We start from the raw sequence: 18582 nt of genomic DNA on the forward strand, positions 1-18582 counted from the left end.
TGCGTAGTTTTGCCTCTTCTCTCGGTCTCTCTCACTCGGGCGCACACATAAATGCTGTAACGTATTTAGCTTGAGACTGTAATTAGAAATCGACCAGCGTTCTGAGCAATTATCCTCCCACAACCCGAAATGAAGAAGTGTGTGATAATGGATGTTTTCTTATCACTAGTTTAGGAAACACTGGGCTGGAGCATAAGCATCAGGGAATGAGACAGTCTGCTGTGTGGAACTTCTTTTCCCCCTCTGTTTGACCTCTGAATCCCAGGGATGATGGAGGACTGGGTGGTGGTGACACAGCACACAGGAAAGCTGCACACAGTGACACTATAGTCTATCAGTGTGTTTATGATTGTTTGATAAAAGAGTGTTTATGGTCATAATGAGTTGCATCACTGCTGTTTTCTATTCCACATATGCTCCTTCAAATGTGGGCCTTGGAAATCCAGTATTTAATATCGCCTATTGTGTGTTTTTCTATACAGTCCTCTTATTGATTATTATCTCATTTAATCATCGTGCTGATCTACTCCTCTGATGTGCACACATGTACGAGCATGCTGCATTCTGCCAGCACTAAAAGGGACCCAGCTCTTCACATGAATATGTTTTGCATTTGGGGACTTTGGATGTGAACCTAACTGGTGTTAGGACCCAGGGAGTGCCTGACCGTGAACATGCCTACCCTTCGAATATATATAACTAGCTATTAGGGCAGAGTCAGGTGGCCAGAACTGACCGTCACGGAAACCCCCACATGCCATATCCTCAAGGATATACACTTTCCCTATGAAGAGTGAACACAAACGCGTTGGCGGCATTAGTGAGTGGCGGTATAAGGTATCTTTTTGAAATGATTTTGGTAGTTTGATAGTGTCCTGTGTGTGTAGTGCGATTAGAAGGTGCACATGAAAATTGTGAATCTACTTTAAGCAACTATTGTTTCTTTGTGCGTGTGTATGTTGGTGCAGCTTAGTGTAATCATTTAATTCAATCTGTGCAAATGTAAATGTGAAGTTTCTCTAGGAGAGTGTTGAATGCAAGTGCATGTGTATGTGGGAAGTACGAGAAAAAACACTTCTGTGCAAGTGAGCGTTTAAACGTAGCACAAGGTTAGTTAGCGGAAGTCGACGTGTCACCATCAAAGGTCATCCGTCAAAGATGTTCCAGCCGCAGCTCCAGCTTTGCAAAGTCACCAGCGCGCTCTTCATCAGCAATGCACGCTCAGCCTGCACCGACGCCCTCATCCAGCAGGAGGCGGTGACGCTGTGCATCAACGTGTCCAAGCAGCAGCCCTTTCCCGCGGCCCCGTGCGTCGCGGTGCTGCGCGTGCCTGTCTATGACGACCCCAACGAGGACCTGTACCGTTACTTTGACAGCTGCGCGGACCTCATCCAGGACGAGGCATCCAAGGGAGGTCACACCGTGGTTTACTGCAAGAACGGCCGCAGCCGCTCCGCTGCCATCTGCATGGCGTACCTCATGAAGTACCGCAAGCTCTCGCTGTCTGATGCGTTCACGGTAGGTGAGATAATAAGGGATGAAATGACTGATGGGAGCGATGGGCGCAAGGTGGTAAGATGACCTGATCTAGCTGTCATCATATGCTCGCTATGCTTCCTTCCAGGACCTGATGGTTAGTATCCTCTGACAGTCCCCTGAGGGACTTACCAAATTTCTTACAGACTGTAATTGCCTCTAATGCGAAGTGGATTGACTTTGTCTGTTTTAGTTTGTCTGGTTGTGGATTCCAAGTGGCTTCCTCTCATTATTTTCCCCTTTTTATCGTCTACTTCATCTTCAATTATCTGAAATTAGCTAAAGGTGAACTCTGGTTACATGATCACCCCATGGAATACTTTACTAAAAAAAGTGATCTCCCCTTGTTTAAAATGAGGTTCAGGTGTGCAGCAGGTCATTTGGGAAGGGGGGTTCACTTCTATGTCTGATTCAATGGGATACAATCAGTCTTCCAAACCAAAGATTGGTTTTCAAGGTGGGCCTTTTTGGCTGGAAGCAGATTTCAGATGTATGATATGACGAGAAACAGGCTCTCCTCCACATTGTGTTACAAACTCTACAGATACAAAGTTCAATATAATTGTGTCTTCATGTGTACTGGGAATTTGACTACTGAGATACATCTAATGCGTTCTGTACTTTAGGTACTGTAAGTAGAGCATGTTTTCGTGGCTGACCATTATACACTGTTCTTACACTTATACACTGCCCTTACCATTTTACACTGCTCTTACCATTATACACTGCCCTTACCATTATACACTGTTCTTACACGTATACACTGCTCTTACCATTATACACTGTTCTTACCATTATACACTGTTCTTACCATTATACACTGCTCTTACAATTATATACTGCACTTACAATTATACACTGCTCTTACCATTATACACTGCTCTTACAATTATACACTGCTCTTCATACCATTATACACTGCTCTTCTTACCATTATACACTACTTTTAAAACTCAGCGTTACCCTTGACCCTGACCTCTCGTTTGATGAACATATAAAATATGTCTCAAGATTTGCTTATTTTCATCTTTGAAACACTGCAAAAATCAGAAACTTTCTATCAAAAACTGATGCAGAAAAATGTATCCATACTTTCGTTACCTCTAGACTAGATTACTGCAATGCTCTACTTTCCGGTTACCCTGACAAATCAATTAATAAACTTCAATTAGTGCTGCACACAGCTGCTAGAATCCTAACTAGAACAAAACAAATTGAACCTGTACTAGCGTCCTTACACTGGCTGCCTGTTAGGGTTAGGGCTGATTTTAAGGTTTTACTCATAACTTATAAATCAATACATGGACTTGCTCCTACTTACCTTCTGAAGTGATCCAGCCATACATACCTACACGTAATCTACGATCGCAAGATGCAGGCCTTTTTATTGTTCAAAGAATTTCTAAACAAACAGCCGGAGGCAGGGCCTTTTCTCATAGAGCTCCACTACTGTGGAATGATTTGCCAATTAAAGTTAGAAATGCAAACTCAGTGCAAACTTTCAAGTGTCTACTAAAAACTAATCTCTACAGCACGGTTTATAATTAGGTGTAGCCTGGCCTGGGGGCGGGAAGGTGACCAGAAGGCTTGATACTGTCCACCCTTGCTGTCTTGCCAGGTGGGCTCTCGTCGCCACTGGGATGCCCTCCCTCCAATGCATTTTGGGGGAAGAGTCACTGGCTTGTTGTTGTCTCTCTGTTGCGCACTTGTGCAATTGGGCTGTACTCTGCTGGCAATACTCGGCCCTCATTCAGGGTGGTTGCGGTTGGTGGGTGTCCCTTTGGTTGATGCTTGGCAATGTGGGTGGATTGATTTCATGCCTGTTGGGCCCTGTCCGGGGACTCCCCGGGTAGGGCCACAGTGTCGCCGGTTCCCCCCGTCTCAGTCCCAAGGTCCTACGCTGCTATACTATTGTGCTGGGGGATTGGGTCAGTTCTCCTTCCCCACTAAGTTCTCCTTATGATATGAGGAATGCATTTTCTGAATTTTCCCCAGTCTCCTCCCATTTCAAACTTTAGGAGGACATCAGGTCCTGGTCCACACCTGCGGAGTACCTGGTTTGGGGGGCCCGTTGTTGTCCCTGTCCTTGTCCATCTGGTCATACTTCTGACCTAGTCTAAATGTAAATAGACTCTGGATTCAGCCCACATGCATATATCAATTATTCCAATTGGACTCTTTATATCTCACCCGGCACAGCCAGAAGAGGACTGGTCACCCCTCTGAGCCTGGGTCCTCTCTAGGTGTCTTCCTAAATTTCGGCCTTCTTAGGGAGTTTTTCCTAGCCACTGAAATTCAACACTACTGTTGTTTGCTCCTTGGGGTTTAAGGCCGGGTGTTTCTGTAAAAGCACTTTGTGACAACTGCTGTTGTAAAAAGGGCTTTATAAATAAATGTTATTGATTGATTGCTTTTCTTACCATTATACACTGCTTTTCTTACCATTATACACTGCTATTCTTCTTACCATTATACACTGCTATTCCTCTTACCATTATACACTGCTATTCTTCTTACCATTACACCCTGCACCTACTGAGGTACACTGCTTTTCTTACATTATATACTGCTCTTCTTACCATTGTAAACTGCTCTTCTTACCAATATACTGCTTTTCTTACCTGTATACACTGCTTTTCTTCATCTTTGTCTCCAGAAAGTGAGGACTTCTCGCTCAGTGGTGGACCCCAACTCAGGATTCCTTGCACAGCTGGAAAAATATGAGCAAGAGCTGAAAAAAAGGCAGGAGGAAGTAAACAAAGTGTCAACCTAATAGTGCCACATTCTTCACCCTCCACGACTCTGCACCTCAGCACCCTTTGCCCTAAACTTTGGTCCTAATACTTTTGAGCAAGGTTTTGAGACACAGATTAAACCTAATCCTAGACTAATTATATGACCAAGGTTTTCAGACACAGATTAAACCTAATCCTAGACCAATAATATGACCAAGGTTTTCAGACACTTATTAAACCTAATCCTAGAGTAATAATATGACCAAGGTTTTCAGACACATATTAAACCTAATCCTAGACTAATAATATGACCAATGGAGAATCTCTAATGAAAAATACATAAAGTTTAAACATACATTTATTTTGGATTTATGGATTTGTTTAGAACAATTTAAAGGACCCAAAGGTGCCGCATCTGTGTTTGGGAAACCAACCACATGTGTACTGCACCAGCACTGTCCCAGCTGATGGAGCTGGTTGGTCAAGTGGCCCCTAGAAAAACAAGGCTATGGTCCGATATTTTCCATCCTCCTAATGTAGTGTGGTTGCTGTCCAGACTCTCGTGAATGTTTTAGATTGTTTTTGTTTTGCTGCTTCAGGTAGCTTTGAGATGATCTGTTTAATGAAAAGCACAATAATGGTTGACTCAGATGTTGAAAATGAATGGTTAAAATGAATACTTGTGGTTGGGTAATCTGACCCTACATCAGTGGTTGATCACTTACATACATGAAGCTCTTCCCCCTGTATGACTTTGGCCCACTTCACCTTTAGCCTTTAGAGAACTAAAGGTGCCATTTGTTTAACTAACTTAATTTATTAGACAATGTATAGAAAATAAAAAATTTAGTACATACTTAGTATGCTAGTTTCTTGTGTGAAGCTATTAAGGAAAGATTTAAGCAAAATATGTGTGTTTGTTATGTATTATGAATATCTGTATCTTTAAACTCTTGCTAAAACGAAACACGAGCAGCTATGAATGCTTATAGCAAGGCTTATAATTAAAAATAAGTTCTAATCCACAAGAGGGTTATAAAAGGTCTATACAATGTGTCATCATAATGCATTACCATCAGGGAGTTCATGGAGGAGCACAAGTGTCTTTACAGCAAAAACAAAACTCTGAAAAACACTAAAGTCAAATTGTGTCACTGTATCAATGCATCGTCATAGTAATATGTCGTTTTATGCAATGAACCACCAAATGGACAACCCAGTGTCAGACATTTGACAGTTTTTCATGCTCCTTTTTGGCTTCTATATAATGTCATGAAAATGTACGCCACCAATGGGTTGGTAGCGTTACTGTGGCTGTCTACTAATGGACAGCGCTTAGGTGCTCACTTTAATAACACAGTAGGGACTGTTGCAGTTCCACCTTTAAAATCTAGAGGGGACTATTCCAATGGTATACTGTCGAAATCTTGATAAAAAGACGCTGCTTCGTGGAGATTTATTACTGCAAGATTTTTTCTTCAGCTAAGTAACCTTTCTCCTACACACACTAAATATTTATCCAAGCAATACTGAATATTAACTCTTCAGGAACCTAGAGAGTTTTGAGCCATTAAATGTTAGTTATAGCAGCAAATGTAGAGGAGGCGCAATTACCTATAATACAGAAAGCTACAATAGAGGGATGGTGTGACGTAGAGAGTATCCCTTTTAGCCTTGCAGAGATGATCAATGAGTTGTGGTATTGCTGTATATCCATGATTTGTTTGTACTAGTGCTGACTCTTAACTGTGACATGTGGTACAACATGAGAGAAATAGCAGTAGGAAAAAATGCTTCTCTATGAACTGGATATATATATTTCAGAAAGTATATCACTGCTAATCCCATAGGAAAATGTTGAAGTACACTTTATTCAGCCAGAAAAACAGATATGCAATGCATGTACTTCATGGCCAAGTTAACAAGCCAGCAAATCATTTGAACTTCTGTATTAAAGCCATCTACTGTACCACTGTAACTTGGACTACAAATATGAACATTTGTAACAATAAAGAAAAACGGTGAAACATGACAGTGTGCTGATTTATTCCACAAGGCGTGTTACATTTCTAACAGGCACTCAGGTGGACAGCTCAGTGTCCCACCCCTGTCTAACACTATCAATCCACTCGTTGTAGTTTGACACCTTGGTGTAAATGCCCAGTTTGTCCTTGTTGCCGCACCCCTCCCCCCAAGACACGATACCAATGAGGAACCAGGTGTTGCGGTACAAGGTGACCATGGGGCCGCCACTGTCCCCCTCGCACGCGTCCTCCCTCCGGCCAATCACACCGGCACACAGCACGTTGGCTGACACGTTGTTGCTCATGTGCCGGGCGCACAGGTCCCGCTTGACCAGCGGCACCTCGATGAAGTTGAGGGCCGAGGTGTAGCCCCTGGAGTGCTGGTCCTGCTTCCCCCAGCCCGTCACCACGGTGCGGGTGCCGTTCTGGTGGAGCACGCCCTCGGCCAGGGCCCGGCCGGGGAGGCAGGCCGGAAGTATGTATTTGGAGAAGGGCACCGGGGAAGACAGGCGCAGCAGGGCGATGTCATTGTCCACCGTCTCCTTGTTGTAGTTGGGGTGAGAGAACACCTTGCTCACCGCCAGGCTGACTTCGGTGCCCTCGAAATGGGTCCGCTCATAGTCGCCTGTTATTGAGATAGGAGGACGAGTTTATTAAATATGGATAGAGGAGTGGAGCTCTATGAGAAAAGGCCCTGCCGCCGGCTGTTTGTTTAGAAATTCTAGGTACAATTAAAAGTCCTGCATCTTGCGATCTAAGGTTACGTGTAGGTATGTATAGCTGGATCATTTCAGCAAGGTAAGTAGGAGCAAGTCCATGTATTGATTTATAGGTTAAGAGTAAAACCTTAAAATCAGCCCTAAACCTAACAGGCAGCCAGTGTAAGGACGCCAGGACAGGAGTAAATTGCAATAAGTGTTATGGTATAAATGCATTGAGCAGGCGAGATACTGAGCCAAGGGGAGCAGAAAAGTACTGTTAAAAGACCTGCGTAACAACGTAATGGAACTTTATAGAGATGGAAAAGCATGTAAAAAGATATCCAAAGCCTTGCAAATGCCAGTCAGTACTGTTCAATCCCTTATTAATGCGTGGAAAATGTGTGGATCTCTTGATACAAAGCCACAAAAAAGCTCGGTTACAATATACCTGACAACACCTTGACACGCCTCACAGTTTCTGGCACACTGTAAATGGAGCGAGGAGACCAAAATAGAGCTTTATGGTCACAAGCGTTATGTTTGGATAGGGGTCAACAAGGCCTATAGTGAACAGAAAACCATCCCCCACTGTGAAGCATGGTGGTGGCTCACTGATGTTTTGAGTGTGTGTGAGCTCTAAAGGCACAGGGAATCTTGTGAAAATTGATGGCAAGATGAATACAGCATGATATCAGAAAATACTGGCAATTTGCATTCTTCTGCACAAAAGCTGCGCGTGAGATGCTCTTGGACTTTCCAACATGACAGTAACCCTAAGCACAAGGCCAAGTTGATCCTCCAGTGGTTACAGCAGAAAAAGGGGTAGGATCTGGAGTGGCCATCACAGTCTCCTGACCTAAATATCATCGAGTCACTCTGGGGAGATTTCAAATGTGCGGTTCATGCAAGACGACCAAAGACTTTGTATGACCTGGAGGCATTTTCCCAAGACGAATGGGCAGCTAAACTACCTGCAAGAATTTGGGGCCTCATAGACAACTATTACAAAAGACTGCACGCTGTCAATGATGCTAAAGGGAGCGATACACAGTATTAAGAACTAAGGGTATGTTGACTTTTGAACAGGGGTCAGTTAATTTTTTTCTTTGTTGCCATGTTTTGTTTTATGATTGTGCCATTCTGTTATGACCTACAGCGGAATGTGAATCCCATAAGAAATAAAAGACGTGTTTTGCCTGCTCACTCATGTTTACTTTACAAATGGTACATATATTACCAATTCTCCAAGGGCATGCAAACTTTTGAGCACAACTGTATTTTATAATTATGTGTGTGGTTTATTATAATTATTAGAACGAGCCTGTAATAACTCTAACACACAACTTCCCCGGTTTAGGGTAGTGATAACGGTATAATGGGACGTACCCAGTCTGACAGAAAACCGAAGACTGTTGGTCAGGCAATGAGCCGCGGTGAGGACCCAGTTCTTATCAATCAAGACCCCTCCGCAGTGAAACTTCCCCCTTGCATCCATCAACAGAGCCTAAGACACACACATGCACACAAGCACACACAATCATTTTGAGGTTGTCTGGAGCAGTGTTACACTCTAATGTACTGTACGTTTTGTCAGAGGTTTTTATGTGGCGCAGGGCCCTGTTTCTTGGCATAGATCTTTTGCACTCATGCATTGATCACTGGATGGATGATACCTGCCAGGGGCTCTCCCCCTTCTTGCCCACTTCTCCCCCGACCAGCCAGGGCTGTAGTCCTTGAATAGGTTTACTGTAGCTGGACTTAGTCACCAGCAGCTGGCCGCAGGACTGGTCATCTAAAGAAAGGAATGAAAAAATACTCTCCTGTTCACTAAAAAACAAGCAGGCACACACTAAGACACAGCTGGGATGAAGACTAAAAAACAATGTATACTCTTAGAGATTTATACAACAATTAGGAAAAAAAACCTTAGATAAATGCTGTGTGAAGGCAACTAATTGTTCTAGAGTGAGACATGAGGTCTGGTGCAGGAACAAACCAAGTCAGGGTTCTCTCTGGACAGGGTCCCAAAGTAATGTTTACCTATAGGAAGACATTGTCTAGAATTCTTTTGTAGACGGTGTCCCTGGAGACAGGAGCAGGTACGACTCAGACCATCCTTGCTTTCCTGGCACTCATGGTCACAATCACCATTGGCTATTGAACAATTGGTGGCTGTCCTAGCTGGACATAGTAGACAGTATCAGTGCCAAGGCAGAAAAAATTACTGACCCAAGAAACCAGAGATGTAAAATACTCTGCCAGACAAAACAATCCAATCCCAATTATGACAAAGGTGCATTTGACCCCAGACGTTAAAAAAATATCAAGTTGATCACAGAGAAAGAGACATAACAAACACTAAAGAATGAACAACATCACAAGAATGAACAACATCACAAGTGTAGGCATGTCATGTATAGTAGTGTCACAGGCTCACTTTGGTCGCAGAGTTTTCCCTCAAATCCTGGATTGCACTTGCATGCATAAGACTGGTAGAGATCCACACAAGTCCCGTTTACACAAGGGTTTTCAATGCACTGATTCCCATCTAGGTTATACAATAGATTGGTCACCCAAAGCAAGCCCAAAGAACAGAACAACATGTCTATCATTGGACAGAAGCAGTAAAAGTTATAAAGCATTTACAAAATTTTTTTTTGCATTTAATGTACTCTAAAGAGAGCTCTGTTTTGATCACTCAACTGATGTGTTACTTATTTGGGTGATATGAATGTACTTACCTGTATACACGGTCCAGAATTCCAACTGAAAGCAAGAAGACTGTCATTGCCTTTTTCCATTGCCATGCTACAGAATTTATATGAAATTAAAAAAGCTTACCGTAGCCTCCCTGGTTATGAAAAACTCTCTTGCCTCCTCAAAGTCACATCTCTCTTCCACACATTCTCGCTCTATTGACGGGGGTTTAAGTTCTTCTAGGAAGGAGTTCGCCCTTTTGGAGCGCAGGAGCATGTGGGCCTCAGGGCTGCTGGAAAACACTAATCAAACAAGCCTTGCGTCTCGCCACTGATTTCAGAAAGCAATACATCTCTGAAACACGGAAGTGTTGGGTAGTGTTGTGTTGTGTCTTGCGTAATTTGGTTTGCTGTACTTTAACTGCCCAAGGGAGATTGGGGCTCAAACAACTGTCACGAAAGGTCACGAAAGGTCACGAAAGGTTATACTGTCACGAATATTGCTCTAACATTTTCCTGCTACAGCAGCGAATATTCAGGAATAAGAAATTACAACAACAAAAAAAGACATGTTACAGGAATATCGAATTATATTTGTACTTGTTATTTGAAATGCAATAGCATCACATTGCTGGAGGATAATGTGTTTTATGCCCATGTAAAATGTGAAACTGGACCTGCAGATCATATGTCTATTACCTGATGTGCTCAGAGCAGATGCCGACCACACAGTTAGAGCCGCAGACACACAAAGGAACAGCCAGCCCATGACATCTATAGAGCCTACAGCCAATGGAAACTGTCAAGAGGAGAGGCATTAACCAATGGTTTCATACCATTTTATGTTTAGGTTCATCTGAATTTCCAACTTTACTTACTGTATATGCAAATATGTTAAGCATTTCTATTTGTATAAGACCTAATTCTTAAAAAAAAAAACACAAGGATATTTACCAAGAAAAAACTTGTGTCTCAAAGATGTTATTAAGACAAAGATACTCATGCAGCATTTATAAAGACATGATTATGTCAACTCTACAGTCTCCTGACAAACATGGCCCTGTCCCAATAGGAAGAGGATCAGACGTCATTAGTGTACATTTGCATTGCCTCATAACCTAGCCATTAAAATCCCCCCCAAAACAAAACATAATCGATGAAACAGACAATAGTTCCAGTGACAACATATATGCCAAAACGGAGTATTCGCCAAAAGGATTTTTATTACTTACATCTTCAGAGACAAGGCTGGGAGAGGACTGATCAGATGTGCTGTTTAAACTGTGTTAATGACTAACTACAGATGTTTACTGTGGGGTCACAGTCTGTCTCCACTGTCTATCTCAGTCAGTGATCCCTGATACAGTCTTCACCTCCCACTCTAACATGGACAGGAACACATGGGCACAAAGACAAACATGCGCACATGTACACAGATTCACATTAATTCCATTACACATGTTCTACCTGGAACCAATATGGGTTCCCTGACTGGGTAGACAAAGGGGTGTAGGAGGGGGGAAAAAGCTGGATAAATTATAAGATCAAGTGGACGATCGATTAAGATGACACTAATAACCACTTTTAAAAATCAAAACATTAAGAATGTTTGAATCATTTTTATTTGATTGTTTTAGCATGAAGGTACATTAGATTTGGTCTAATCCAATTTGCTGTACAATAAAAATTACTCACACAGCACATCATATCATGACAGATGTCCTTCATATAGACCAGACAATAGTGAAGCCCAAATAATTGGATGAGTTGTTCATTTTAAACTGCTTTTATAATATCTTTAGTACACCCTAATTCAAACATACATGCAAATGGTTTTCTTTTTACAAACATATATTGTTACCAGCAAAAATATAATATTTTGTTTCCTGCTATTTAAAAAAAAAAACAAGATGATTACTTTTGGAATTACTTTTAAATGTGTGCAATAAATAATAATTGCAACTTCCATGTTTGATCTGGATTCTATTCATTATTGCTTTAAAAGATTTTGCCTGAATGTTGACTAATTATTTTGACTGGCAAAGTAAGCCTTCAAACACAGATTAGTGACCAAAAAGCACTTGTTCAGGTTTTTGAACAACTCCGTTTTCTGGGTCGAAGGGCACATTTTTTGAACTACTGGTATTAAGTGTATGGTCAATAGGCAACAGATATCACTGGGCCTTTTAAATACAATGATTTGAAACTAAACTGCTATAATGGTTAAATGCTTTTGCAACCTGTGGACAGCCCCCGAGAAATGTTCTTTTGCAACATTTTGGATCCCAGCCTACCTGGAATGTGCGTACCTGTTTGAGGGAGTAGACTGGTGTTGATTCAGTATTCTTTTCCCACAGGATTAACAGACAGACCATTTAGAGATTTGTGTAATTTTAATAGAAAAAATTTTAATAGAATAAACAGTGGAAAGGAATGAGATATCAAAGCTTTACCAAAAATTGTTTAAACAATATAATCTATAGCAAATGCAGCAATACCTTTGGTAGTACTCATGATCAACCAAATCCATTCATTTACTCATAGCTGTGTTATTTCTAACTTGAAAAGGTATTTGCATTTCGGATACATAAAAAAAAATATATATGTTAGTTACTCAATTATTAATTTTCTTATTTTATTTGTTAGTGTAATGTCGTTGGCTACGCTCCAGCTTGACAAAGGCCTTGCTTACGTTTCTGTAACATTATCAGATGTTGATCCTATCAGCTCTTCATAATCCATCCATTGATAATGTTCACATTATTCAAATTGCAGAATTCACTGCTAAGTTGCTCATTGCTTCTTACTATTGTAAAGACAAGCTTTCAGTTCAGGTTTATCCAGTCACTTCCATCATTTACATTGTGTCTTTGAATGCAATAAATAAATCCCTTCATGGCGTCCCACAATAATTTACCATTCACAAAGACATTGTTAACCCTAGGTAGGCCAAGTGAATCAATGCACGGCTAACAAAACATGGGTAAAAAGCTGATAGAGAAAGATAATAAGGAGGAAGAAATACGTGAGTGAACTAAACTCTGGGGACAACAAGGGATCTTTTTTAGAACCTTCATTTTAAGCGTATACCAATTCATTCTCCAAATGATGTTAAGTCGGATCAACAGTTAATGGCTACATTACTGCAACATTGTATGGGTTTAAGCCCTAAAGCCACCATTGTCTCACATGAGCTTACATCTCTATGTACACAGAATTAGGTGGAATTGTTGTGTTATCTGATGTGAGACAATCCATCGTTGCCCCTGTCGCTGAAAGACATGATATTGCTGTTACTACACATTTTCAATCACTATATAAAGCAACACTTTCTCACATACAAACTCATATCTACAGGTAGAGGCTAGGCATCACGTAGACTTCTAGAAATATAATTGTTCCTGATACACAGTGACTTAGGACTCCTTGTGTTAAAGCACTGGAAGCATTATCTTGTTTAACCCAGAAATAAAGTATTGTGTAATTGGTCTCATGCTCTATTAAGATCTGGGTCCATTGTGTCACAACAGATCTACAGTAAAATGTATGTTTGTGTGATCTGTCCATGAAAGATCCCTGGAAACAAACATGTAGGCTGGCATACAAAGAAACAATAGCATGAAGAATAGCATGATGAAAACAGTCACACACACACACACACACCGATACTTTTATTTTTATACTTTTGAGGACCAAAACTAACCTCAAATGTATCCTAACTGTGAAACTAAACCTAACCCTAAAACGAATCAAATCCTTTTCCTAAATCTTGACCTCACCTTAACTCCTAACCTTTCTATACATAACCACCGAACCTAAACCTAAACGTGTCATCTTCTTGATGTAGATGGCCTGGACTGGGTTGCTCACACGTGATTGTTGGGCAAGTTAGAGGTGCTGCCAATTTCTCTCAAATGACATTGGCTTAGGGTAGAGACAAGAGCAAACAATACTGGCAAGAACCCTGGTGGGCATTGTTTTATGTGACTAAACTGCACATTTTAGATTCGAACGGGCTTTTGTTGTCCCCCGCACAGGTGCACATGTGTGATGATTATGCTCTTTAATCAGCTTCTTGATGTGCCACACCTGTTTGGTGGACAGATTGTCTTGTACATTCCTGGAAAACAGATGCATGTTGATACTCTTGTTCTAAAGGTCTGGAAATGAGGCCATTTAACAGGGTTAGCCATTCTTCCTCCAACATCCCCATTGTGCGTGACCCTTGTCAATGCAGGCTCAGGTTTCAGTGAATCCACACCATTTGATTTATGATGGAACCTTCCAGAATAATAAAGTCGGCTCTGGTTCCAGTGGGTTCTGCAGGGCGGAACCAAATGGAAGGGCATGGTTGTTACACCAGGACACTATGTGTACGGTACTTGCCATCCTCCAAATGGTCCCCCACAGGTAACAGGATTAGAGGTTTGGTCAGGGAGCTTGGAGATGGTTTTGTGGCCCCCGGTCAGTTTACTCTTCCACCCGTGTCCTGTTTTTCTGGGACGTGTGAGAAAGGCTGCACAGTCTCTTGAAATTTTAACATCTGAAACTTGTTTGTGTTCTCTACACATAGCTTTGATAGAAACTCTAGTGCACAACAGAATCCATGACTCATTAACATGTTACAATATAGTTGTCCATGTTGTTGCTGCAGTTATAACAGTGTTTGGTACAAAGTAATAAGAGGAACTTTATTGTTATTTAGTGTTATCTGTAGTCTTACCAAAGATTCCTCAGTAAAAGGCAGAGGGTGGGCGGGGGGGGGGGGGGGGGGGGGGGGGTGTTCCCACCATTTCCAATTAAAAGCCACAGTCTTTCTTCCAGAAACCAGTTTAGTGTAGAAACAAACAAGGGGACTGAAGCAAGCCCATTGTCTTTTGAATCCTGTTTTGACAGCCAGACGAAGCTTTCTGAAAGAGATCTGATTTCTCTCAATCTCTCCATCAACACCTTCTTCGAAAGCATCGAGAGACGCAGGGTGATCAGGTGCCCTGACCATTAAAGGGAAGAAAGTGGTTGGGGAGCTGGTGAACCGGGGAGGGGAAAGTAGAGGTAGACAAAAAGTTGAAAGACAGAACTGCGAGGAAGACAGAAAAGGTTTACATTGAGGGAGCGGGGAGACAGAGGGTTGAAAAGAAATGAGAGGGAGATAAAGGAAGAAGAACAAGGTCATCTTACCGTTAGAAGACCTAGTTACTCTGTCCACAGCACAATGCATTGAATACTATCCTCCTCCCTCTTTCCATTGCTCCCTTCAGTGTTTTGTCTGCTGGTCTGGAGGGTGCAAGATGGATTGAAAGAAGTGTTGTTTTGGACCAGGTCTATAAATTGGTCAATGCTTCTTTTGGCTCATCATTCCACTAACATATCTTGACCTGCACATGATGGCTCAAGACTCCAAAGGGATGGTGAGTGCAGCACTGTGAGTTGTCCGTGGGATCTTCAGGGATTTTCAAAGCGCTGAAAAGGCTCCAGACAGTGAGATGAACTGCGCTGGCGACGGGGTAGTTTTCTGTACATTTGAGTTTGACACGTTGAAACCTAGTGCCTTTACGGTGCTACAGTTGAAGGTTTTAGGGTACATCTGTGAGTCTAGATGATTGGTCAATGTAATGGATGCGTGGTACAACTGTTACCGTAAATGGTTAATTGATTTATGACATTTCTGCATTATCAGGTTGTATGGATGGTTTCGTTCTATAGTTACACTTAGTTGCATTATTTCACTCATAGTTTGTAGTCCGTGTGTGCAGTAATATGCAAGGGATTTTTGGATAATTCTTAGAAAAATGAAATATTGAATTAAACAATATTTATTGAAGTGTTGGTCAACTGAAAACATATTGTATGAGAGAGGGGTTTGTTATTGTTTGAAGACATGCAGTTGATGAAGACAGCAGTTGTCAAATGGTTTTGAGTCTGGACCCAATTCAATCAGGTTATTTCTGTCACAACCCAATATTTGTATGTTTTCTACTAGGCTTTATTCTATATTGTGAGTAAATGTAGCAATTATAATATACAATGGGAAGAAGACTCCCGCCATCCATATTGGTCATGTTCCCGATGAACAATGTTCACAAGCTCACTTTTTTAAAACCCTAAAATCTTCCAATAAACGAACATGCACAAAATCTTTAAAACTTTTTCTACGTTTTTGCTCAAATTCACAATTAGACTGTAAGACAGAAAAAATATTGCAACAGCTGCTTGGCAATATTTCTTTCCGGAGAATCAAAGGATGTTATTGAATGTCCGTAACATTTGTTAAACACGTCCTATCTTGTATATATATATATATATATGTGTGTGTGTGTGTGTGTGTTCCCAATGAGAACCGGCCATCACCCGACTTTAGATCGGGACCCATCAATAGAGAACCACGGTATTATCAAGTAAAAAATGCATGAAAACAATGAATAACAAGACAATTCCTTTCCCCTCTCATTGAAACAAACCCTCTAAGTTATCCGTCTTCATTCTCTCTGTGTCTCTCTTCCTCTGTGTCCTCTAGATGACGACCCGTCTACTGGGATTGCTCTTGTGCTCCACCCTCTCTGTGGCGATGTACACTTTGACCCCTGAAAGGGACGACAACGTGCCCCCGTTCCTGGACTTCGGTCGGGGCTACACCGCCCAGGCCGATGACAACACCGCCCCTGCCGATGACAACCTGTACCCCCCCATGCCCCCTTTCCTCCCCGAGGAGAACGTCCACAGTCGCAGCGGTCTCCCCCCGATGCTGCCTCCTGGCTTCACCGACTCCGGCATGAACGGGACCGACAACTTGCCACCCGGTGATTCTGTACTGGAACCAGACATGTCGTACTGCCTGTTGCTACAGGAGGCGCCGATCCCGCCCCCCATGGACCAGGTGCCCTGGTTCTGTGTCTGCTCCCTCTGCAAGGCATCTGTGGGACCCAAAGGAGACCATGGAGACCGGGGCCTGCCAGGTACTGGATAGCAATTCAGGTGTTTTTTTTAATCCCCTCCAATGTATTTCCAGTCAGACGAAGAGAGACACGAATAGGACTAAATGGAGTCAAGTACAGACATGTACTTTAGCACAAGCGAATGGGCTTGCTTTTTGTCATATTTAGCACCCCCCCCAACCCCGCACCGATGAAGACACTCGCCAGACAGATTTTTAGTAAGCTACCATTTTATGTTAGCTAGGGGGTGGATCCACGGGATTTGTCTAATTGCTGTTGCTGATTTAATTTTTCCATTGTCAATACATAGGTAGTCCAGGAAGTCCTGGGATGAGAGGACTGACAGGCTTCAGGGGTCGGCCTGGGTTTGTGGGTCACCAAGGACTGAAGGGTAAGTAGTTCTATAAAAAACAATCCCAGTGATACTTCAACTGTTAACATTCAAAAGAAAAGACAAAATTCTGAGCGAATACAATCCTAGAGAAATTGATACGCAGTGTTGCTCATTCATGTCCCTGTCTTTGTATTCTGGATCTACATTTCTGGTACAGGTCAGAAGGGAGACGATGGTGAGAAGGGAGATCAGGGGCCCATGGGTTTCAGAGGCCCAAAGGGTGACATCGGCTTCAAAGGTATCTTATAACGGATGCAGTCGCCCCATTTCTCCAGAATCCAAATTATGAAATTTGAATCTATCAGCGTGCGTCTCTGTGTGCGCGCAACTGTGTGTTTTTTATGTGTTTCAGGGGACAAAGGAGACCAGGGTCTGGAGGGACCACAGGGAGAAATGGGACCACAGGGAGAGGCAGGGACTTGTCCAGCATCCTGCCTAACTGTCCAGGGCCGTTCGGGAGAACCGGGGGTCCCTGGACCGGCTGGCCCCAGGGGTCTCCCCGGGATTGTGGGTCCACCAGGGGCCATCGGGCCCAAAGGAGTCACGGGAGACATAGGTCCCCCTGGAGTTCAAGGGAAAGACGGCGCTAAAGGCGACCAAGGGCTGGAGGGCCAGTGTCACTGCACAGATGGGAAAGACGGGATAGACGGACATCAAGGACCCCAGGGACCCAAGGGCGATCACGGTCAGGCGGGTCCACAGGGTGTCAAGGGCCTCGCCGGTGAAAAGGGCGACCAGGGCGAAATCGGAATTGTGGGTTTGCCCGGGCCATGCTCTCCGGCCATCCAGTCGTCTTTCTCCGCCTCTCTCACTCAGGTTTTCCCGTCACCCAACATGCCAGTGCCCTTCAGCCGGGTCATCAACAACCAGCAGTCCCATTTCAACCCGGCCCAGGGTGTGTACACTGCCCCCATCAACGGCACCTACGTCTTCAGCTACCACCTAGTGGTGTCCACTAAGGTGCTGAGGGTGGGGCTGTTCCATAACTACAACCCCGTCGTGAAGACCACGGAGCCCAACGAACTGGGCATTGCCAGCCAGCAGGTGGTTCTCCACTTGGATTCGGGCGACCGGGTGTGGCTGCAGGTGAAGGACGTCACCAGCAATGGCTTGTACGGCGATGCCGAGAAAAGCAGCACCTTTTCCGGTTTCCTGCTGTACCCCGACTCCTGCGACGTGCCCTTCTCCCGAGACTTTAATCCACCAGGTTACGGAAACGACGATAATCAGAGTTATAGCTGGGGGACGATTGAGGGGCCATTTGGGGAGATGGTGGAATCAACCCCCACCCCATCGCCTTAGTTATAGTCAGAAACAAAGACGCAATATTAACACACAAAGAAGTACACACACAATCAGCACACTAATACAATAGCTAAGCAAGCAAAGTTTTCTGAGTAAACACCAACACTATCTGTATGTCAGGGCCCGTGCTGAATGAACAGGACTGTTACATCTAGTGTAAAATCAATCCATCAATCCAAAAAATTAAGCAAAATAACTTTTCCCACTAGTTTAAAATATTTAGAGAGTCTGCTGATGTTTTTTTTGTTTTTTTTAGCAT

At 42.9% G+C, this 18582-nt stretch overlaps 3 protein-coding genes across 6 annotated transcripts; 2 read left to right on the forward strand and 1 right to left on the reverse strand.

Annotated features, from left to right (window-relative positions):
• Nucleotides 1-731: 731 nt before the first annotated feature.
• Nucleotides 732-6303, forward strand: dusp28 (dual specificity phosphatase 28). Of its 4 annotated transcripts, XM_034289059.1 has the most exons (3): nucleotides 732-837; nucleotides 1249-1518; nucleotides 4193-6303. In XM_034289059.1, exons 1-3 carry the CDS (start codon nucleotides 787-789, stop codon nucleotides 4307-4309), a joined length of 438 nt encoding a protein of 145 aa, XP_034144950.1. In that variant the 5' UTR covers nucleotides 732-786; the 3' UTR covers nucleotides 4310-6303. The 4 variants fall into 4 exon arrangements, with proteins under 4 accessions (XP_034144950.1, XP_010890639.1, XP_010890630.1 ...); XM_010892337.5 differs by having other exon boundaries at nucleotides 732-1522; XM_010892328.5 differs by having other exon boundaries at nucleotides 732-1518.
• Nucleotides 6294-11032, reverse strand: proca (protein C (inactivator of coagulation factors Va and VIIIa), a). Its single transcript, XM_010892350.3, has 9 exons — nucleotides 10925-11032; nucleotides 10392-10491; nucleotides 9838-9995; nucleotides 9738-9762; nucleotides 9434-9544; nucleotides 9037-9177; nucleotides 8670-8788; nucleotides 8383-8500; nucleotides 6294-6920 (listed from the first exon to the last, which is right to left on the reverse strand). The coding sequence occupies exons 2-9, from the start codon at nucleotides 10459-10461 to the stop codon at nucleotides 6352-6354; spliced, it is 1311 nt and encodes a 436-aa protein (XP_010890652.2). The 5' UTR covers nucleotides 10462-10491; nucleotides 10925-11032; the 3' UTR covers nucleotides 6294-6351.
• A 4030-nt stretch (nucleotides 11033-15062) lies between these two features.
• Nucleotides 15063-18537, forward strand: LOC105023708 (inner ear-specific collagen). Its single transcript, XM_010893118.2, has 5 exons — nucleotides 15063-15100; nucleotides 16207-16645; nucleotides 16935-17015; nucleotides 17176-17256; nucleotides 17371-18537. Exons 1-5 carry the CDS (start codon nucleotides 15074-15076, stop codon nucleotides 18318-18320), a joined length of 1578 nt encoding a protein of 525 aa, XP_010891420.2. The 5' UTR covers nucleotides 15063-15073; the 3' UTR covers nucleotides 18321-18537.
• The last annotated feature ends 45 nt before the right edge of the window (nucleotides 18538-18582 follow it).

This window comes from Esox lucius, chromosome 3 (assembly GCF_011004845.1).
Source record: "Esox lucius isolate fEsoLuc1 chromosome 3, fEsoLuc1.pri, whole genome shotgun sequence".
Taxonomy (NCBI): Eukaryota; Metazoa; Chordata; class Actinopteri; order Esociformes; family Esocidae; genus Esox; species Esox lucius.

Excerpts from the sequence above, each read along its gene's own strand:
- dusp28 (XM_010892328.5), top strand. The coding sequence starts at position 1,159 with ATGTTCCAGCCGCAGCTCCAGCTTTGCAAAGTCACCAGCGCGCTCTTC. Across the intron at positions 1,519-4,192 it reads CGCTGTCTGATGCGTTCACG|AAAGTGAGGACTTCTCGCTC; the intron begins GTAGGTGAGATA and ends CTTTGTCTCCAG.
- proca (XM_010892350.3), bottom strand. The coding sequence starts at position 10,461 with ATGGGCTGGCTGTTCCTTTGTGTGTCTGCGGCTCTAACTGTGTGGTCG. Across the intron at positions 9,545-9,737 it reads ATTCTGGACCGTGTATACAG|ATGGGAATCAGTGCATTGAA; the intron begins GTAAGTACATTC and ends TGTATAACCTAG. Across the intron at positions 9,178-9,433 it reads GGGAAAACTCTGCGACCAAA|CTAGGACAGCCACCAATTGT; the intron begins GTGAGCCTGTGA and ends TACTATGTCCAG.
- LOC105023708 (XM_010893118.2), top strand. The coding sequence starts at position 15,074 with ATGATGGCTCAAGACTCCAAAGGGATG. Across the intron at positions 15,101-16,206 it reads CTCAAGACTCCAAAGGGATG|ATGACGACCCGTCTACTGGG; the intron begins GTGAGTGCAGCA and ends TGTGTCCTCTAG. Across the intron at positions 17,257-17,370 it reads GGGTGACATCGGCTTCAAAG|GGGACAAAGGAGACCAGGGT; the intron begins GTATCTTATAAC and ends TATGTGTTTCAG.